The 23,711-nt window shown below is 37.8% G+C and overlaps 1 protein-coding gene across 3 annotated transcripts in view; it reads left to right on the top strand.

The window, feature by feature from the left end:
• The first annotated feature begins 344 nt into the window (after positions 1–344).
• Positions 345–23,711, top strand: part of USO1 (USO1 vesicle transport factor) — an 88,733-nt gene continuing 65,366 nt past the window's right edge. For all 3 annotated transcript variants that reach the window (XM_059922832.1, XM_059922830.1, XM_059922831.1), the window contains exon 1: positions 345–623. Coding sequence is in view for 2 of the 3 variants with exons in the window: in XM_059922830.1 (XP_059778813.1) it covers positions 558–623 (66 nt within the window). In the remaining variant the exon portion in view is untranslated. The remainder of the gene's footprint in view (positions 624–23,711) is intronic.

The following is a 23,711-nucleotide window of genomic DNA, read 5'->3' as shown; positions in this document are numbered from 1 at the left end:
GGGCCAGGAACCCTTACCTGTCAGGTCGGCCGAAGGAAAATTTCACTTTCGACTCAACAAAATACGACCCCAGATTTGACAGCTTGCAGTAAGTCCGCTCGGCGACAATTAAACACCCTGAAAGCCAAAAAGCGTACACTATCCGGATTCTCTCCAGCTGGCAGGGCAGGGCTCGGACCACGTGGGTGGTTGAGACCAGCCCGAGCGACCAGCGCAGGGCTGGGGTAGGAGGTGTGTCCTTGCGGAGGGAGGCGGGGCCTGCGCAGCGGGCGGGGCTTGGGCGGACCCGGGCTACCGGCCTCCTCTCGCCTACTTTCCCCCTTGCCTTCGCCCTTCGAGCAGCCACGTAATGCCACGTCCCCGCGCATGCGCATTTCGACAGGTGGTGGAGGCTGTTTCCGGGCTTAGGGGGCAGGAGCTGCAGCAGAGTAAGAGGCGGTGGTGGCGGCGGCAAGAGAGCGCTGAGTGCGGGCTTGGGGGCCAGGCCCTGCGGAGGACAGGGGAAGTTATCTTTTCTTTCCCGACGGGGCCGGTGGAGCCGGTGGCTGAGCGGCAAGATGAATTTCCTCCGCGGGGTTATGGGGGGTCAGAGTGCCGGACCCCAGCACACAGAAGCCGAGACGGTGAGAGGAGCGGCGGGTCCGGGACTTGGGAAGGGTCCGGGTAGGAACGGGGACGGAGGACTCGGGGGCCCGGAGGTCACCTCCCGCGCGTCACCGTGGGCCAGGAGTCCACATGCCTCCTCCCCCTTTGCCCCTGTGCCTTCCTTCCTCTCCTGAAACCCTCGAGTTGTTTCCTCACGCCCCCAGCGAAACCCGCAGCGCGGCGGCTCGGCCCTGCTGACAACAGCTCCGCAGGCCGCTTGGTGGTGGTCCGCGAGTGGTACCGCCCGGGAAGTCATCGATCCGGGGCAGGGGTGGCCCGACCTGTCTCCCACGCCCCTCGGGGCCGCGGGCCTGTCCCTCCCGTTTCGCCAGTGTCTACCCTGGCGGTGAGGAAAGTCCAGCTCCCTCCCTCGCGGTTTGGAATGGGACTTTGGGGAAGACTGCAAGAAGGTTTAAAACCCAGCTGTTGACCAGAGCAGTTGGCTAAGAATAATACGATAGTTTGGGCACAAAGCTGCCTGCCCCTGTCCCTTCAATTGGAGACAGGTCGTTCTGCCATGTGTTATTAGTTCGGACCCCGTTTTTCAGTCTTACCCAGATATTTGGGAAATACTCCCTCGGACGTTGTAGGGATCTTTCGCGCTCAAACTGCTTTGGAAACACATTTCCCTTCCATTCACCCCATTCAGAAGTCTGAACTCGTGGTAACAGGATTTGCAGCGTCACTTTAAAAAAATTGTTAGCTACTGCAAACAGTATTTGATAAGTTGGCTCGATTTTAGGTTTAGGATAAACTTTCTTCGAAGTTTGGTTAAGTGTCTATTAGAAATGAGTGTATATGACTTTTTTTAAACTAAGCTTTTAATTTGAGAGTAATTTTAGATCTACAAGAAAGTGACAAACTATGACTTTTGGGGGGGGCGCTGCGTTGGGTCTTTGTTGCTGTGCGCCGGCTTTCTCTAGCTGCAGCGAGCGGGGGCTACTCTTCGTTGCGGTGCACGGGCTTCTCATTGCGGTGGCTTCTCTTGTTGCAGAGCACGGGCTCTAGGTGCGCGGGCTTCAGTAGTTGTGGGACACGGGCTCAGTAGTTGTGGCGCATGGGCTCTAGAGCGCAGGCTCAGTAGTTGTGGTGCAAGGGCTTAGTTGCTCTGCGGCATGTGGGATCTTCCCGGACCAGGGCTCGAACCCGTGTCCCCTGCATTGGCAGGCGGATTCTTAACCACTGCGCCACCAGGGAAGTCCAAGGTATGGCATTTTAAAGGTAAACTTTGGGTAGTATTCGTAGACATTACTGGGTTGTCTATGAACATAGATCCCACGTTCTGTGTTCTTGAGATCCTGAAGGGTAAATAATAGCTTTCATTTGTCAAGCTCTTACCTTGTGCTGGGTACTGTGCTCTTTATAGTTCACATTCTCCTTAGATCCCTAACCACCCTGAAAGATAGGTGATAGTATCCTCACTTTACAAATGAAGAAATGAGGCTTAGAGAGGTGAAGTAACTTGACTTAGGTCACACTGCTAGTAATGGAGCAGGGATTCGACCAAAGTTTACCTTACATCAAAGCCTAGGCTTTATTGCTGCTGCCCCATATTTTAATACTTATCTGGGAATTTTGGAAATTTATATAATTATTAAAATTAACCTCACAAAATCTGAGTTAGAACTGTTTAAAGCAGAAGCTGAAAGCTGGTGAATCTATCTTCCTTCATTTGAAAATCAGGAGATTTCACATACACACACACACAAACTGATATTTGGCTTCTCTTGTCCGTTCCCACCTTGGCTTCAAGGCAGCTGAGTTGTGCTCTTAGAAGACCATGCTCTCTCCAGGTTACCATAGTCACAGCCCACCCCTTCAGCTTTTGTTCATGTATTTTATCTGTCTGATATTTTTCTCTGAGGCACCAAGTTTTATAGTGTGGTTTATTAGGGCTTGCTTTGGAGTTAGACCTTGATTTGAATCCTTGCCTTCCACCCCTAATTGAACAGGCAAGAGATGGCTAAAACTTTATGAGTAAAATAGGAAAAATGCCTACTCTGATGGGTGTAATGAAGATTAAATGAAATAAGGAATAGAAAGAGCCTAAGACTTAGTATGTGCTTAATAAAGGCTAATTTTTATTACATGTGTTAAGGGAAAGAATACTCTTTGTTATAGTTAGTTTTGGCACAATGACTTCTGTGATGTACAGTTAACTGGGTATAGGATTTTAAAGCTGAAAGGCCCTTTGCAGATCATCCAGGTGGAACCCCCTTATTTTACAAGTTAGGAAACTGAGGCACAGAGCACTAAAGCAACTTGCACAATATTGCAGAGCTGAGACTAGAACACTTTGATCTTGCCATAGTGAATGGAACAACATAGCTTTTACATCATGATTTCAAAGTGAAACTTGAGTATCAGATGTGTCTCTTGTATATATAAACTGAAAGGAAAGTTGGGGGGGGTCCTTGTTCTTGCCTAACTTTGAACGTGTATACTCAAAATTGGAGAACTAATATGTCTTCTGATGAGAATTAATAGTTTATTCTGAGTTACAGTATGAATAAAATTTATTTCACCATCTCATTCCATCAGGAAGAATAATTGGTATAAGGAGTCATGGCTCACTAACTTAGAAGTATTTATAGAGCATCAATAGAGTGTGTTGGTACAATATTAGATCTTTTAATTGGTGATTTGAAGTGACCTGGATATTCCAGTTGCCAGAGCTTAGAATATCTAACTTCTGCATTATCAGCTAGTATTTTGTAGGTTTGTCCATTCCTGCACAATTAAATTATTTCATTGTAGTTTTCCATCTTTTTTGCTATTCTCATCTCTTTGCAGTGGAAAGCCTCTTTTCATTGTCTAAATTCTACTTCTCCTTTAAATCCATCATCGATCCCTTCCCTGATTTGCACCCCTTACTTCTTTCCCCCACCAAACTGCATAGAATCTCTTTCCCCTCTGAGCAATCTTCACAATTTAAGTAGATTGTGGATTTCTTAGGCTCTTTACCATTTTCTACCCTTTAAATCTGTGCCATCTCTTCTGGACTCTTAAGCGTCTTTTGGGCAGTGTTCATATATATTTTATTTTTATTTTTAATTAATTAATTTTTGGCTGCGTTGGGTCTTCGTTGCTGCGTATGGGCTTTCTCTAGTTGTGGTGAGCAGGGGCTACTTTTCGTTGTGGTGCGCGGGCTTCTCATTGCAGTGGCTCCTCTTGTTGAGGAGCACGGGCTCTAGGCCCATGGGCTTCAGTAGCTGTGGCACGCGGGCTCAGTAGTTGTGGCGCACAGACTTAGTTGCTCCGCGGCATGTGGGATCTTCCCAGACCAGGGCTCGAACCCGTGTCCCCTGCACTGGCAGGCGAATTCTTAACCACTGCGCCACCAGAGAAGTCCCCATAGATATTTTAATCTTTGTTTTTCCATAGTAATACTAAATAAATATTTGTTAAATGAATTAATTATGGTGTTATGAAAGAAATCACAGATCTGTAATTATAGCAGCTTACCAATTACTAGGTGCTGAAACAATACTTTTTAAAGACTGTAGGAATCAAAGTTCTGGAATGATTGAAATTCATTACGTCAAACTTTTTACTTAAAGGATTTTTCAGGTTTGCCGTGCTTTGACTGCTTTCCTGCTTTTTCTTAACTAAAGTGCCTGCTGAATGAGTTGTATTATTGCTTGCATAGTACCTAGCTTTTTATACTTAGTTAAGAGTAACTTTGGACTGGTATTAAGATGTTCTTTAGAAACAAAATAGTAAATATTTGTGTTTGTATCGTATGATAGTCAATAATTCTATAAAGTTTGGAATATTTTAAGTCTAGAATTTCATTCACATTAAACCTTTCCTGTTTTAGAGTCAAATACTTTTTAATTTGATTTCTCTTTTTTACTTTAGTAGAGAAAGGCACTGATTTCTGATGATTGTAGCCTCCTTAGCCTTGGCATACTTTGTTAGGTCCAAATAAACACTAATTATAGTAAAAATCCTACTCATTCTTTTGAGTGCTGAGACATGCTTAATTTTCCATCTACCTTCCAGCTAATATCTTTTTTTAAAGCGAGTTTCTTGCAAATTCCAAGAAAAGTGTTAACTACATTCGGTGATAAATCATGGAGGGGGGGTTCTCTTCTCACATTGTGTCCCAAGGCATGAAAGTTGCAAAAGTCCAGAAAAGATATGCAGAATTACTCTACTGTTAAGGCATCTCTTTTTCGATCAGACTTTGGTCAGCTGGCTTAAAAAGCAAAAGGGCTAACAATATGGACACAGCTGTAGTTTCTTTTAATAAAAATTGTTATTAAGGAATGTGCACTTAAATTTAGACATAGTTTTGGTTTAGTCAAGCACATGAGATACCACGTTACTATAAATGTGTAGCCTGACTCCTATATCTGGATTCCTGTTTCATATTCTACATTAATAACCAGGTCAGTGTAGTAACTGGTATGTGTTTTCTCTCTTAGCTCTCTTACAATAAAAATGTCAGAGAAAGCCTTAATAATGATTTGTGTTTTGATCACTTCTATACCCAACCAAAGATGTCTCTTATATTCTTTTTAAGTAATGTCTATTGAAAACTACATAACTTTTTTTTTTTTGATTTATTTATTTATTTTTGGCTGCGTTGGGTCTTCGTTGCTGCTTGTGGGCTTTCTGTAGCTGCAATGAGCGGGGGCTACTCTTCGTTGCACTGTGCGGGCTTCTCGTTGCGGTGGCTTCTCTTGTCGCAGAGCACGGGCTCCAGGCGTGCGGACTCAGTAGTTGTGGCTCCTAGGCTCTAGAGCGCAGGCTCAGTAGTTGTGGCGCACAGGCTTAGTTGCTCCGTGGCATGTGGGATCTTCCTGGACCAGGGCTCGAACCCGTGTCCTCTGCATTGGCAGGTGGATTCTTAACCACTGCGCCACCAGGGAAGTCCCTACATGGCTCTTTTGAAGGTTTATTATGTATAGATTATTTGTATAATTTAAAATTTACATACCAAAGCATGTCCCAAAGAAAGTGAGTAGATGTACTTGAAAGGGTTCTTTTACTAAAGAAGTGTGTACTGAGTGATGGTCAAAAACAAAACAAAAAACCTGATACTTATACAAGGTTTATTAAACAGGCACTGTGTTATGTTTTCAAATATTTTCAAGATGGAGATATAATGTAAGTTGTGTTTGCCAAATCTAACTGATGATATACATTTTTTCCTCCAGGAAACCTTGTAGGTCTAGTGTTCTGAGGAACACATTTTGGTTACTATTGTTCTAAATGATATATTTTTTTAAAGGAATGCTACATTTTAGAAGTCCTTCATTATCATCAGTTTTATGGAGTTCATGAAGTGTTGCCCATTTGGCTGCCTAAAAGACAAAGTAATTCCTGATGCTTTATGGTTTGAGAAGTAATTGTAATCACTTCTGAATTATCTTTTAGGAGAGAATGTAAGAATTTCTTACATAAATTTATTTCTCTTTTTATACATTTATCTCTTATTATTTATACTGTTCTGTCTGATTTTTGTGTTGTAGATATCATAGTAAAGACAAGCTTATATTTTTATACCTCAGAAAGAAATGCCATAAACATTCTTTGTATAAAAAGTTAGTCATCTTTAATTTGAAAACTTTGGTAGTGTTAGACTTTGAGATGCTAGCATTTGTTATTTGGTAGAGAAGTTTCATTATGATGCCTTGCTTAAAAGGGTGTGCTTTTGGAAAACATAGTTCATTTCTGAGAGAAAGCATGGAGAATAAATGCAGTATGTTATGTCAGCTGACTTATTGGTAATTGTAATGGAAATAGATTGTGTTAGGTTTATGGATTTATCTGCAGAGAGACTGTGTTTGACTGTAATGTTCCTACTTTTTTTTTTTTAGATTGTAATAATTTAGGTCATCTGAAGATAAGTCTGGCTTTTGCTTTTTTTTCTTTTTGGAAAATCTTCTCAGTAGTAGAGTTTGAGTTAAACCAAATTTCTAGCTCTTTTTTGTATTTGAAAACAGTAATTTTTTTTATTCCATTAAAACAATATAAATGAGTTGACTGTTGATTAGCATGAATTATTTTAGTCCTATAGTCATGGTTGGGAAGTTCTCTCCAAAAAAGTTATAACTATGTTTTAAGCTTCATGAAGGCAAAGTTATATCAAATAAGTTGGTATTAGGTGCTTGATAAATATTTGTTGAATAAATGATTGAATGGTTGAATTCAATTTTTTTAAATTGACATTCCTGACTTTCTTTTTTGCATGTCAGTTAAATAGTTACTGAATACTAAAGAAATATGGATTTCTATTAGGAATTGTGAGAAAATATAGCAAACTACATTATGTCAGTGTCCTTTAAATGTGGCTCACCATCCTAGTTTTATGCCATCTTCTTTTTTTCCCCTTTTACTTCTCAGGGGTTTTTTAGTTTCACATTCCTCATCTCAGGTTTTTCTTTCCTAGTCACTCCTATTCCCATTGCTTCTTTTTTGGTCTCCTTTATGTATTACTGAATAAAAATAAATGACACTATTAGTAAGCAAAACAAACAAACATTAAATTCAGATTATAAGGTAATTCTGATTATGCTCAATTTATCAATTATTAATGGAATTTTTTGTCCTTTTCATATTTTTCTTAATAAGTGGAATTGTGAATCTCACATGGCAATTACTGAAAACAAGAGTCCTGAAACATAATCACCTGCATGAGGTTATACACATTAGCTTTTTTTTTTTTTTTTAAATTTTATTTATTTATTTATGACTTGTGTTGGGTCTTCGTTTCTGTGCGAGGGCTTTCTCTAGTTGCGGTAAGTGGGGGCCACTCTTCATCGCGGTGCGCGGGCCTCTCACTATCGCGGCCTCTCTTGTTGCGGAGCACAGGCTCCAGACGTGCAGGCTCAGTAATTGTGGCTCACGGGCCTAGTTGCTCCGCGGCATGTGGGATCTTCCCAGACCGGGGCTCGAACCCGTGTTCCCTGCATTGGCGGGCAGATTCTCAACCACTGCGCCACCAGGGAAGCCCTACTAATTAGCTTTTTATTTTATTACACAAAATTGCAAACAATACTAGTAAAGTTTAAGTCTTCTTTGACTACCATCTCCAATTTCAGTTCTCTTTCCTGAAATAACCACTATTCTTAGTTTGGTATAAATCTTTCCAGACCTTTATGAATAATCATGCAGTATGGAATTATATATTTGTATGAGCATATTTATCTCTCTTTTTCACAAATGATACACTGTTTGTAGTGTTCTACAGCTTATCTTTTTCATTGATTGATATGTCTCAGAGATCTTTGCATGTTAAAACATACAGCTACTTTATTAGAAATTATTTAAAATATCAGATTTTTAGTTGCTTTTCTTAATTACACTGTATCCTCTTCTAATAGACTATAAAAGCATCTTGATAACAGGATCCATATCTAATTCATCATTGTATTTATCTCTGATTAACTCTAATACCTAGTTAGCATAATATGAATTAGTTGAAATACTGCTGTCTCTCAAGTTTTTCCTTCTTATCACACCTTTCTGATCCTTTTAAATAAAATTAACTCTGGGTTAAATTTTACTCGTACATATTTTTTCTCTTTAGAACTGTTTTTTAATATGTAGTATTCTGTTGTTTAATGCAAGAATCACAAACTCAAATCCCAGCAGTGTCAGTTGGGTAGCATCATTGTTCAGTGAAGCAGGTCGGGTTAGAGAAGAGACCAGAGGTCTGGGATGAAATTGGAGCCTGCATATCCTGCCTTGAGAGTGTAGCTAGTGCTCAGCTTCAGCCAGTTGTTGCAGAGAGCCAATTTAATGGCTTTGAATCCCGTCCCACCACATACTAGTTCTGTGAACTTGGACAAGTCACTTACCCCCTGTGCCTCTGTTTCCTTATCTCTAAAATGTGGATAGTAATAGTGCCTATCAATAGGATTTTGGTGAAGATTAAATAAATTAAAAAGTATAAAGAACTTTAGAACATAGCTGGCACATAGTAAGTGCTATACATGCCATATTTTAACAGTTCTGTAATGCACTTTAGCATTTAAACATCTCTGAAATCAGGTTGCATCTTGTAATTATAATTGGTGGTATTTCTTTTTTCTTGGCAATACATTTAAAAAATGGTAGATCTTATAATCATTGACTTCTTAAATTGTATGAAATACAGTGTTAGCTACCATTAGCTATCAGGCTGATGTTTTTCTAGAAAAGGTAGAAATCTGGAGTTTTATGTGAAGTCTTTTGATTTTGAAATGTTGGCTTAAAAATTATTTTAAACACTGTATAGGCCAAATAGATTTTTTCAGAGGTTTATAGCAAATAACTACATTATTACTTAGTAGGTAAAATTGAGTATTTTTAACATATTCAAAGTTTTGAGTATTAAGTAGCCTTAGAATCTGTCTAGTTTATTCTTCCATCTTGTAGATAACGAAACTGACTTAGAAAGCTTGTATTTAAGATACAGTCAATCCTTGTTATTCGCTGATTTTATATTTGTGAATTCACCTACACACTAAAATTTGTTTGTAACCCCAAAATTAATACATGCAGCACTTTCACACTGATTTGTGGACAGATGCAGAGTAGCAAAAAATCAGAGTCACTGATGTGTGCATTCCCAACTGAGGTCACACAAAAAGATATTCTGCCTTCTTGTTTCAACTCTTATACTGTAAACAAGTGTCCTTTTCACAGTCTGTTTAGTGTCATGTGTTTTGCATTTCTATGCTTTTTTAAAAATTTCGCTGTTAAAACTGGCCCCAAATGTAGTGCTGAACTGTTGTCTAGTGTTCCGAAGTATTGTATAAGAAAGCTGTGATGTGCCTTGTGGAGAAAATATGTGTGTTAGATAAGCTTACCTCAGGCATGAGTAATAGCGCTGGCAGCTGTGAGTTCAGTGTTAATGAATCAAGGGTATATATTGAATAAGATGTCTTTAAACAGAAGCACACGTTAAACAAGGTTATGTATTGGATCCATTGATGAAAATGTTGCCAGAGACTCACAGGAACCTAGCGCTGTATTTCCTTTAGGCACAGCAGTTCAGTGTCTGCTAGTTCAGTGTTCATGGTGACTATAGAGCGTAACTATTACGAATAACAAGAACCAACAGTGTTCAGAAAGTAGATGAACAGTGAGTTAATCGGGTGGTATGTTAGAGCAGGTAATAGAATCAAAGCAAAGTCTAACATATTCTGGAAATTTCTTTAAATGTTTGTGTTATTGAAGCAGTAGTTGAAAACATGCTTATTATAAATAATTCAAATCAGTGTATAGTCTAAAGTTGCCCCTTTCTTCTTCTTTTCACAATCTTATTTCCCATTACCAGGAGTAATCTCTAATGAAGTTTGTTGTACATCCTTCCAGAGTGTTTTCTTTGCATTTACCAATATGTTTGTTACACAAATGAGTTTCTTTATGAGTGAAATAGTTATATTCATAGCTATTTGATTTTTTAAAATTTTAACAGTAGGTATTAGAATTTTTCTATTTACTAATCAATGAACATAGGTTTTTTTTTTTTAGAGAGTTTTTAAAAATGTTTGTAAGTTTCTTTGTTTCAAGCAAATAGACAGAAGTATCTTTTCCTGTTGTTACCTGTATTCTATTCTGTAACCTTACATATCTTGACTGTCCAGTTGACCTTTGAACAACACCAACGCTCTGCACGGTAGAAAATCCTCCTGTAATTTAATTTATAGTTGACTCTGTGTATCCACGGTTCCTCCGTATCCTCATATCCTCGGATTCAACCAACCGAGGATCACATAGTACTGCAGTATTTGCTACTGAAAAAAACCCGAGTATAAGTGGACCTGCGTAGTTCATAACTGTTGTTCAAGGGTCAACTGTATTTATACCTCTGTTGATTCAGGCAGAAAATCTGGGAAGGTTACTTGTTTGAAGTCTACAGAATGGTCATCTGAAATGTGGTGCCTTGGTAGTATGCTGTGATAATGAGTACTTTCGTAAAAGGCCTAGGGACAAATATTTCTGATTTTTTACTAAAGTAGACTGGATTAATTTTTTCTGTATTACAACTCATTCTTTTGATCAATAATGGCAGCAAAATGTTAACTGAAAAGGAGCAGGATGGCATTGAAATCTGTGGGATTTAAACTTGTAGTTCCTTTCTAATGCTCCCATCATGTAGGTAAGGGTGTTGAGGACTAGGACAAGAGTCTGTGACCTCAAACAAATAGCAAATTTATAAATTTGCTTTAAACTACTAAGTGGCCTCCTTGGTCGGATTCCGAGAGAGTGAGTGAGTTGCTAGCAACAAAGTCTCTCACCTCAGGATCCCATGTGGGACACTGAATAAACATATCCTTCAACTCTAAAATACTGTCCTTTTTCCTTCTGATGGTAACATCCTCATTCACTCTGCTTCCCTACTTTTCCACTTGCTTCATTTTTGTTACCAATTACCCACACGTCCGCCTATATCCAAATCATTGCTTAACTTGGGACCTTCTGACCAGCTGTGCTGTCCAAAGTAGTACTTTCCACCCAGTCTCTGTCTTATTTCCCTAATCATTTCCCTCAGTGCACTTATTATTTTCTGTATTTATCTTGTTTTTAATTTATTCTGTTGTTTCCTTGCTATTATAATTTCATTTGAGTAGGTACCTTCTATAGTGATTCACTGCTGTTTCCCCAAAATTGAATTTTGCAGGGCCCAGCAAGATATTAAGCACTTTAATAGTATTTCTCAAACTGACAGTGGTGAAGAACCAGTTGGATTGTTTTTTTTACCCCCAATTTCCAATTCATCACAGACCAATACTTTTGTAAAATATAATAAAAATGAATTTATAGGAAAATGAAATGACAATACACACACACATACTCATGCACATACAATATACAAGCCCAATTTTTGTTTTGTTTTTTAATTAAACAACCATAAAGGTATCCAGTTGTTACAGAAGTTTCTAATGCTTAGTCCCAGTTTCTTTTTCTTTTTAAATTATTTATTTATTTTTGGCTGCGTTGGGTTTTTGTTGCTGCACGTGGGCTTTCTCTAGTTGCAGCGAGCGGGGGCTACTCTTTGTTGCCGTGCACGGGCTTCTCATTGCGGTGGCTTCTGTTGTTGTGGAGCATGGGCTCTGGGCACGTGGGCTTCAGTAGTTGTGGCACATGGGCTCAGTAGTTGTGGCTCTTGGGCTCTACAGCGCAGGCTCAGTAGCTGTGGCACACGGGCTTAGTTGCTCCACGGCATGTGGGATCTTCCCAGACAAGGGCTCGAACCCATGTCCCCTGTATTGGCAGGCGGATTCTTAACCACTGTGCCACCAGGGAAGTCCTCTTTTTTTGTTTTTATTGAAATATAATTGACTTATAATATTATAATAGTTTCAGGTGTACAACATAGTGGTTTGGTATTTTTGTACATTACAAAATGATCACCACTGTAAGTCTAGTTACTATCTGTCACCATGCAAAGTTATTACAATATTATTGGCTATATTCCCTATGCTGTACATTACATCTGTATGACTTATTTTATAACTAAAAGTTTGTACCTCTTAATCTCCCTCACCTATTTTACTCATCCCTCACCCCCCTGCTTAGTCCAATTTCTGAACTTAACCTTGTCACAAACCACTGCTCTCTGGTTGCACTGACCATGGCCCCGATGAGGGTAGCAGCACTCTAACATTTGTTGAATGAATGAATGAATGAATGAATGAATCACCAACTTCAAGATTATGGCACTGAATTCTTCAGATGCTATTACTCCTTTGACTTTACCAAAACCAGAATATTCTGAGATATAGAAAAGTGATTGAAGATTCATATCAAACTTCAGCTAGCTTATTCAGTGATGCTTTTTGATTCTCTGATTCTTTTTTTAAATGACAGAAGAGACATTTGAATACATGCTTAAGGAAAAGCTGTAGAAGTGTATAAAATGAAAAGTGAAAGTGCTCCATGAATGGGCATTTAAGGTCCTTCTGTTTTGTTTCTTTTTCTATTACAGTGCTGCAGTGGTTGTTCTTGTAATTATGACTGTACGTGTGCATATATTGCCTTAGGACAAATTTCTAGAAGTTGAATTCCAAACAGCAGCTGTTTCAGGCATTTTATTCTTTATTCTCAAGCCTCTTAAATTCATTTCTTTCAAATATTCTTTTGTCTTATCTATCTCTGCAGCCCTTCCCCATTGCCACCACCCTAATGCCCTTTTTTTTTTACCTTATTTCTTGTCTGTTATAATGAGCTGACATATTTTTTTCTGTAATGTCTTTCTGCTCCAGTTTCTCCTTATTATCTCAGCCAGATTAGTTCTTTAAAAGTGAGTATATTAATTTCTTAAGTACTTATATATAGTGCTGACTTTTTCATAAATACTTGGTAGCTTTTGATTATAGCTTTCCCAGAGTAAAGCTCCAACTCCCTTAGAACAAGGGACTACCCTGGCTGGGCAGTTAAGTCCGAGGCTTATGAGGGTCCTTACTGGGCTGTAGTGCAAGTGGAAGCTGTTCACAGGAACTACATTACAATGTTCCCCTGTTTACAAAAAAGAAAAAAAATCTTGCAGTCCCTGTAGTTTGCAACAGGTGCTCAGGCTCCCATTTCTTTGCATAAGAGGCAATGTAGGATAGTAGAAAGTGTGTGGGCTTTAAAGTGAGACATCTGTAGCTCAGTTAGAATCTGAACTGTACCACCAAACTGGCAGGGTATTTTGGGGTGCATTGCTTTATCCCTGAACCTTAGTTTCCTCTCCTGTAAAATGAGTTTATTAGTTTAGGTATTGGATCAGCTGCTATAACGGAGGTCTAACCAAGATAAAAGTTTGTGTCTTTGTCCAATAAAAGTCCAATTAGAAGGCAGTCCCTAGGATAGGTTAGTTATGTTCCTCAGGGTGGTCCAGGGGCCCAGGTGCTGCTTTTTATCTTGTTCTGCCATCCCCTAGGATGGTGCCCTTGTTTGAATTGTTGAAGGTGCTTCATTACCTGCAGGTTCAAGTTCCAGGCTGAGGGAAGAAGAAAGAGGAATGAAGAACAGATAGCTTCCTTTTAAGGACATGACTTGGAAGATACAAAGAACTCATTGGCCAGAGTGTAGTCACTTTCTATGCCCAGGTGTAAGGAAGGCTCGAAAAGTAGTCTAGGTGGACAACCTTTGCGCCCAGCTAAAACACAGAGGGTTCTAATAACTAAAAGAAGGAAAGAGTGGATAATGAAGCACAATCATATTGCATTGTGTTGGTTTTTTAAGTCAGGAATAAACGGAATAATGGTCTTTGAAATCTTCAGTTTCTGAATAAAAATTAAGTGTACTTGTGCTGCAAAATTTTTTCTTGGTAAATGTCAACTGAAAAATATAGACCTGTGTTTGGCCTAAAACATGGCTAAGTCTTTGTAAGGTTTGGAACATATATAATATTTTCCTTTCATTTGGTTTCCATTGTCTGTAAAAGGTTGCAACATAGCACTTTATTATGGAGAGATCACTTATTCAGAAACTTCAACTGTGTGGAATATTATCAGGAGGTAGTATGGCTTTCGCATAGCAAAAGTAGAAGTTGCAAAGTCCATGTACTCAATCTTGATTTCAAGGCTGAGTAATTTGGGGTTTTAGACATATTACTATCTAGCCTAATTATCAGATTTCTCACTCAGTAGCAGATTAAAATCTGCAAAATTTGAATGGTCTTTTAGAAACGTATATGATGGAAATGACAGCCAAAAGCCTGATAGGATAGAAAATTAATACAAAGGAGTCATAGAAGTTTGGTAATAATAAAGTTTGTTAAACATTTATTGAGCATTTATAGGTGCCAGGTACTCGGCAAAAACTTTTATATTCATTACTTCATTTAACACCTAAGACATCCCTATTTCTGATATTGGAGAGGACTTAGGTTTAAATGCTAAGAAAGCTTATAATTATGTTCTTTGTTTAAGAAGACGGGGAAGGTTGTAATTAGTTTTAGATTGCTATCAGAAATCACTAAAATGAAAAGACCATTTTGGTGCCTGACAGAAAGTATCTGAAATAGCTTAATTATGGTTCTGGATAAATAAGTTGTTCTTATATTCATTTTTGACTCTTATCGGTTTGCAGTATGGTAATTGCCTTAAGTCACTAGAGAGAAAGTTCCGATTAAAATCCCTAGTTGAGTGTGTCAGTTATATCTCAATAAAACTGTAAGGAAAAAAAAAAGAAAAAGAAATAAATAATAAAATAAAATCCCCAATCGGGAAGAATATGTACTTGCCACTAAAACCCAAGTTTAATAGATAAAAAGCATGTTTATAGTCTTCACATGGCTTGCAGAATCTCAGTTCCCTGACCAGGCACTGAACCCAGGCCACATCAGTGAAAGCCCAGAATCCCAACCACTAGGCCACCAGGGAACTCCCAGCATGTTTATAGTCTTAAAAATAGTCTTGATACATATTTACCCAAACTCAGGAATGAATGGATTTTATTTCTATAATTGTAAATACTACACTTTAAAATAGTGATTAATTTTTAAGTTCCATTTTGCAACCTTCTAAAAAACACTAGTGATTTACTTATTAATGAGAGTCAATTGAAGCAGAAACATATAATTTGAAGTCCTTAGAAATCTGTTTTTAGCTAACAGTTTAATCTTATATAATCCTTTTTTCCCCCCCATGTTATTTTAGATTGATCATCATTCCCAGAAATAAGAAGCATTTAAAATTATTGTAGGGAATTCCCTGGTGGTCCTGTGGTTAGGACTCAGCACTTTCACTGCCAAGGGCCCAGGTTCAATCCCTGGTCAGGGAACTAAGATCCCGCAAGCCACATGGCATGGCCAAAAATAATAATAATAAAATAAAATTAATTTAAAAGGAAAGCTTTCATATTTTAGAAATCTCCTTTGGTATATTATTTTAATAGAACAAGTATATATATGTATGTGCATAATATAAAAATTGTTCATAGATATATAAAATTTATAAACTCAAATTAGACCAGTTTACTTATTTGGACTATAAATGCTATTTTCTACATTAAAATATGTATAGACAATTATAAAGTAAGAAATCATTTTCTACACCTGGCATTCCTTCCTTATATTGTCTGGTGAACTACTCATCCTTTAATTCTTGATTCAAGAGTGTCATCCTTAATATACCATTCTTAAACAGTATCTGTCTTAGTCTATTTGGGCTGCTGGAACAAAAATACAATAGGTTTGTTGGTTTAAGCAACAGGCATATATTCTCATAGTTCTGGAGGCTGGGAAGTCTAAAATCAAGGTGCTGGCAGATTCTTTGTCTAGTGAGGGCCTGCTTCCTGGTTCATATACTGCCATCTTCTCCAGTGTCTTCATGTGGCAGAAGGCATGAAGGAGCTATTTGGGGTCTCTTATATAAGGGCTCTAATCCCATTCATGAGGGCTCCACCCTCCCGCCCTAATCACCTTCCAAAGGCCCCTGCCTCCTAATACCATCACACTGGGGCTTAGGATTTCAACACATGCATTTTGCAGGGAAGTAAACATAGCAGTTCCACTTTCAGATAGAATTCACTACTTTTTCTTTTGTGCACCTGCTTTATAAGCATATACTTACATAATTTTAATTTGTTATTGTAGTTTATTTACACAACTGTCTTCCTGTGCAAGCTCTTTGTGGCCAGAGACCATATCTTACTTTGGTTAGCGCAAGAACAAATACATACATGCTCAGTGTGTATTTATTGACTGAGTAATGACTGTGCATTCTAGTCTAAAAAAAAAATTGGACTTTATAGGCAATAGGGAGCCATTGAGGATATTTTTATTATGTTAGTTTATTTTTATCAATTAAGAGCAGATTTCATATTATTTTGATCAGCAGAGTAAAGATAGCATCTTTTAAAGATGAGTTCAGTCATGAAAATATCCTAGAAATTCCGATAGAACATAAACCAGTTCACTTTATTCCATTATTACTCTTTTCTGCTTATAAAGGTAATACTTGTTCATTATCAAAATTCAAACATCAGAAATAATGTAGAAAATGAACATTTCCAGCAACCCACTAAAAGACAGTAAGTAGTATGGTACGTAGTCTTAATTTCTTCTATACATGTTCACATAGTATTTTTTTTTCTTTTAAAAATTATTTATTTCTATGTTCCTAACTTTCACTCTAGCAGTAGAATCACATTAATAATTCTTTTTAAAAAATTTTTATTATAGTTGATTTAAAATGTTGCATTAGTTTCTGCTGTACAGCAGAGTTAATCAGTTATACATATACATATATCCACTCTTTTTTAGATTCTTTTCCCATATAGGTCATTACAGAGCATTGAGAAGAGTTCCCTGTGCTATACAGTAAGTCCTTGTTAGGTATCTATTTTATATATAGTAGTGTGTATATGTCAATCCCAGTCTCCCGATTTATCCCTCTCCCTTCTTTCCCACCCCCTGGTAACCATAAGTTTGTTTTCTACATCTGTGACTTTATTTCTGTTTTGTAAACAAGTTCATTTGTATCATTTTTTTAAATTGCACATATAAGCAATATCATATGATATTTGTCTTTCTCTGTCTGACTTACTTCACTCAGTATGATAATCTCTAGGTCCAACCATGTTGCTGCAAATGACATTATTTCATTCTTTTTTATGGCTGAATAATATTCCATTATATATATATATATATATATATATATATATATATACATACGTACCACATCTTCTTTATCCATTCCTCTGTTTATGGACATTTAGGTGGCTTCCATGTCTTGGCTATTGTAAATAGTGCTGCAGTGAACACTGGGGTGAATGTATCTTTTCAAATTATGGTTTTCTCTGGATATATGCCCAGGAGTGCGATTGCTGGGTCATATGGTAGTTCTATTTTTAGTTTTTTAAGGAATTTCCATACTGTTCTCCATAATGGTTGGACCAATTTACATTCCCACCAACAGTGCAAGAGGGTTCCCTTTTCTCCACACCCTCTCCAACATTTATTGTTTGTAGATTTTTTGATGATGGCCATTCTGACTGGTGTCAGGTGATACCTCATTGTAGTTTTGATTTGCATTTCTCTAGTAATTAGTGATGTTGAGCTTTTCATGTGCTTTTTGGGCATCTCGATGTCTTCTTTGGAGAAATGTCTATTTAGATCTTCCGCCCATTTTGTGATTTGGGGTTGTTTTGGTTTTTTTGCTATTCAGCTGTATGAGCTGTTTGTATATTTTAAAGATTAATTTTTTGTCGGTCACTCTGTTTGTAAATATTTTCTCCCATTCTGTGGGTTGTCTTTCCATTCTGTTTGTGGTTTCCTTTGCTGTGCAGAAGCTTTTAAGTTTAATTAGTTTATTTTCATATTTTCATTGTTTATTTTTATTTTCATTGCTCTAGGAGGTGGATCAAAAAAAGATCTTGCTGCAATTTATGTCAGAGAGTGTCTGCCTATGTTTTCCTCTAAGAATTTTATAGTATTCACATAGTTTATTAATGGTATAGTTTTAAACCAAAATGAGCTTATGCTAAATATACTATTAACTGTTTTCTTTTTTCACTTAATGTATCTTGGACATCTTTTCATGTCAGTGCATATGGATCTGCTTTACTCATTTGATTAACTGCATAGTGTATGTGTACTGTATGTTAGTTAAATGTTTTCTGATTGGTGGATGAACCTTTAGATTCCACCCACCCCCCTTCTTTTTTTCCCCAATAAACAGCATAAATTTATTGCTCACAGTTCTGGAGTCTGGAAGTCTGAGATCAGGGTGCCAGCATGGTTTGGTAAGGGCCCTCATCAGGGTTGCACACTTCTTATTTATTATATCCTTATGTGATGGAAGCTAGATTTATTTTTTAGCTGTTAAAAATATTGCTACAAAGAACATTCTAGTATATAACATTGTGTATCTGTGGGCATTTTGTTTTGTTTTGTTTTGTTTGTTTTTGGCTGCGTTGGGTCTTCGTTGCTGCGCGCAGACTTTCTCTAGTTGCAGCAAGCGGGGGCCGCTCTTCGTTGCGGTGTGCGGGCTTCTCATTGCAGTGGCTTCTCGTTGCAGAGCATAGATTCTAGGAGCACAGGCTTCAGTAGTTGTGGTGCATGGGCTCAGTAGTTGTGGCTCACGGGCTTAGTTGTTCTGCAGCATGTGGGAATCTTCCTGGACCAGGGCTTGAACTGTGTCCCCTGCATTGGCAGGCAGATTCTTAACCACTGTGCCACCAGGGAAGCCCCCTGTGGGCATGTTTTAAAGGATAAGTTCCTAGAAATAAGAATGCCTGGTGGAAAGGGTATGAACATTTTAAGTTGTAATAGTTTTTGCCAAATTGACACTTTTTTAGGTTACTTTCCGTCTGATAGAATATAAGCCAGTTCATTAATCTATGTCTTTCTCTATCCTGTATAGTTCTGTTTTTAAAATCATTTTATTGAAGTATATAGAAAAGTACACATGTCATATACATAAACCTCACAACCTGAACATACCTATGTATCCAGCTCCCAGATCAAGGAACAGGACATTACCAGCACCCTAGAAGTCCCTTTTGTGCTTCCACTCACTGCCCACCCCCATGAGCAACCACCATCCTGACTTCTGATAGCTTAGATTAGTTTTGCTTGGTTTTCTTAGTTATAAAAATGGAATCATATAGTATTACTATATGGTAGTACTATTTTAATTTTTGTGAGACTGATAGATGAAAAATAACATCATTGCTATTTTAACTTGTATTGAATATTTATCTTCATAATGCCTAAGATTATTATCTTTGTGTATATCTCAAAGCTTTTTTAAAAAATTAACAAGGCTCAGGACTTCCCTGGTGGTCCAGTGGTTAAGACTCCATGCTTCCAATGCAGGGGGCGTGGGTTTGATCCCTGGTCCAAGAACTGAGATCCCACAATGCTGCACAGTGAGGCTCCCCCCCCCCAAAAAAAATTAACAAGGCTCAAATGTTAGCATGTTAGAACACAAAATAAAAGATTGAAAGTGAAAGCAAAGCAAACCCCCAAACTCTAGGATTATGATCATCTCCCTCCAATATTCCTAAAGCTAAGTGTTTCCCCCAGATTAAATAGCCACCTTCAACAGATAATGATTAAAGAGCTTCTGGACATGGAAGTTCATATTCTGACACAAGTTTCTCTGTACACCAACCAAAAATGGGGCTGATCCTAGAGTTCAAGCATTGCAGGACTAGGACTAAGTACTCTAAGCAAGATGGGAATCTCAGATTCAGAACCAGTGCTTGAGGTCTAGGGCTAGGAAAACCCAGGAAGTTACTCCCTATTTTCTAGGTAGCTCTAACTACCTAGAAAAAAAATTATCAACAGATGTACAAGACCTGAGAAGCAAGAAGGACTACAGTCCTGCAGCCTGTGGAACAAAAACCACATTCACGGAAAGATAGACAAGATGAAAAGACAGAGGGCTATGTACCAGATGAAGGAACAAGATAAAACCCCAGAAAAACAGCTAAATGAAGTGGAGATAGGCAACCTTCCAGAAAAACAATTCAGAATAATGATAGTGAAGATAATCCAGGACTTCGGAAAAAGAATGGAGGAAAAGATCGAGAAGATGCAAGAAATGTTTAACAAAGACCTAGAAGAATTAAAGAACAAACACCTAGAAGAATTAAAAAACAAACAGAGATGGACAATAAAATAAGTGAAATCAAAAATACACTAGAAGGAATCAATAGCAGAATAACTGAGGAAGAAGAATGGATAAGTGACCTGGAAGACAGAATGGTGGAATTCACTGCCGCGGAACAGAAGAAAGAAAAAAGAATGAAAAGAAATGAAGACAGCCTAAGAGACCTCTGGGACAACATTAAACACAACAACGTTCGCATTATACTGGTCCAGGAAGGAGAAGAGAGAGGGAAAGGACCCGAGAAAATATTTGAAGAGATTATAGTCGAAAACTTCCCTAACATGGGAAAGGAAAAAGTCACCTAAGTCCAGGAAGCGCAGAGAGTCCCATACAAGATAAACCCAAGGAGAAACACGCCGAGACACATAGTAATCAAATTGGCAAAAATTAAAGACAAAGAAAAATTATTGAAAGCAGCAAGGGAAAAGCGACAAATAACATACAAGGGAACTCCCATAAGGTTAACAGCTGATTTCTCAGCAGAAACTCTACAAGGCAGAAGAGAGGGGCATGGTATACTTAAAGTGATGAAAGGGAAGCACCTACAACCAAGATTACTCTACCCAGCAAGGATCTCATTCAGATTCGATGGAGAAATCAAAAGCTTTACAGACAAGCAAAAGCTAAGAGAATTCAGCACCACCAAACCAGCCCTACAACAAATGCTAAAGGAACTTCTCTAAGTGGGAAACACAAGAGAAGAAAAGGACCTACAAAAACAACCCCAAAACAATTAAGAAAATGGTCATAGGAACATACATATCAATGATTACCTTAAACGTGAAAGGATTAATTGTTCCTACCAAAAGACACAGGCTTGCTAAATGGAGACAAAAACAAGACCCATATATATGCTGTCTACAAGAGACCCACTTCAGACCTAGGGACACATACAGACTGAAAGTGAGGGGATGGAAAAAGATATTCCATGCAAATGGAAATCAAAAGAAAGCTAGAGTAGCAATACTCATATCAGATAAAATAGACTTTAAAATAAAGAATGTTACAAGAGACAAGAAAGGACACTACATAATGATCAAGGGATCAATCCAAGAAGAAGATATAACAATTATAAATATATATGCATCCAACATAGGAGCACCTCAGTACATAAGGCAACTGCTAACAGCTATAAAAGAGGAAATTGACAATAACACAATAATAGTGGGGGACTTTAACACCTCACTTACACCAATGGACAGATCATCCAAAATGAAAATAAATAAGGAAACAGAAACTTTGAATGACACAATAGACCGGATAGATTTAATTGATATTTGTAGGACATTCCATCCAAAAACAGCAGATTACACTTTCTTCTCATGTGTGCACGAACATTCTCCAGGATAGATCACATCTTGGGTCACCAATCAAGCCTCAGTAAATTTAAAAAATTGAAATCATATCAAGCATCTTTTCTGATCACAATGCTATGAGATTAGAAATCAATTACAGGGAAAAAAACGTAAAAAACACAAACACATGGAGGCTAAACAATATGTTACTAAATAACCAAGAGATCACTGAAGAAATCAAAGAGGAAATCAAAAAATACCTAGAGACAAATGACAATGAAAAGGCGACGATCCAAAACCTATGGGATGCCGCAAAAGCAGTTCTAGGAGGGAAGTTTATAGCTCTACAAGCCTACCTCAAGAAACAAGAAAAATCTCAAATAAACAATCTAACCTTACAACTGAAGGAACTAGAGAAAGAAGAACAAACAAAACCCAAAGTTAGTAAAAGGAAAGAAATCATAAAGATCAGAGCAGAAATAAATGAAATAGAAACAAAGAAAACAATAGCAAGGATCAATAAAACTAAAATCTGGTTTTTTGAGAAGATAAACAAAATTGATAAACCATTAGCCAGACTCATCAAGAAAAAGAAGGAGAGGACTCAAATCAAGAAAATTAGAATTGAAAAAGGAGAAGTTACAACAGACACCACAGAAATACAAAGCATCCTTAAGAGACTACTGCAAGCAACTCTATGCCAATAAAATGGACAACCTGGAAGAAATGGACAAATTCTTAGAAAGGTATAATCTTCCAAGACTGAACCAGGAAGAAACAGAAAATATGAACAGACCAATCACAAGTAATGAAATTGAAACTGTGATTTAAAATCTTCCAACAAACAAAAGTCCAGGACCAGATGGCTTCACAGGTAAATTCTTTCAAACATTTAGAGAAGAGCTAACACCCATCCTTCTCAAACTCTTCCAAAAAATTGCAGAGGAAGGAACACTCCCAAACTCATTCTATGAAGCCACCAACACCCTGGTACCAAACCAGACAAAGGTACTACAAAAAAAGAAAATTACAGACCAATATCATTGATGAATATAGATGCAAAAATCCTCAACAAAATACTAGCAAACAGAATCCAACAACACGTTAAGAGGATCATACATACACCATGATCAAGTGAGATTTATCCCAGGGATGCAAGGGTTCTTCAATATATGCAAATCAGTCAATGTGATACACCATATTAACAAATTGAGGAAGAAAAACCATATGATCATCTCAGTAGATGCAGAAAAAGCTTTCAACAAAATTCAACACTGATTTTTTATAAAAACTCTCCAGAAAGTGGGCATAGAGGGAACCTACCTCAACATAATAAAGGCCATATACAACAAACCCACAGCAAACATCATTCTCAATGGTGAAAAACTGAAAGCATTTCCTCTAAGATCAGAAACAAGACAAGGATGTCCACTCTCACCACTTTTATTCAACACAGTTTTGGAAGTCCTAGCCACGGCAATCAGAGAAGAAAAAGAAGTAAAAGGAATACATATTGGAAAAGAAGAAGTAAAACTGTCACTGTTTGCGGATGACATGATACTATACATAGAGAATCCTAAAAATGCCACCAGAAAACTACTAGAGCTAATCAATGGATTTGGTAAAGTTGCAGGATACAAAATTAATGCACAGAAATCTCTTGCATTCCTATACACTAATGATGAAAAATCTGAAAGAGAAATTAAGGAAACACTCCCATTTACCATTGCAACAAAAAAATAAAATACCTAGGAATAAACCTACCTAGGGAGACAAAAGACCTGTATGCAGAAAACTATAAGACACTGATGAAAGAAATTAAAGATGATACCAACAGGTGGAGAGATATACCATGTTCTTGGATTGGAAGAATCAACATTGTGAAAATGACTATACTACCCAAAGCAATCTACAGATTCAATGCAATCCCTATCAAATTACCAATGGCATTTTTTACGGAACTAGAACAAAAATTCTTAAAATTTGTTTGGAGACACAAAAGACCCGGAATAGCCAAAGCAGTCTCGAGGGAAAAAAACGGAGCTGGAGGAATCAGGCTCCCTGACTTCAGACTATACTACACAGCTACAGTACTCAAGAGAATATGGTACTGGCACAAAAACAGAAACATAGATCAATGGAACAAGATAGAAAGCCCAGAGGTAAACCCACGCACCTATGGTCAACTAATCTATGACAAAGGAGGCAAGAATGTACAATG

Source organism: Balaenoptera ricei, chromosome 5 (genome assembly GCF_028023285.1).
Source record: "Balaenoptera ricei isolate mBalRic1 chromosome 5, mBalRic1.hap2, whole genome shotgun sequence".
Lineage (NCBI taxonomy): Eukaryota > Metazoa > Chordata > Mammalia > Artiodactyla > Balaenopteridae > Balaenoptera > Balaenoptera ricei.
This window is presented reverse-complemented; position numbering and strand designations above follow the sequence as displayed.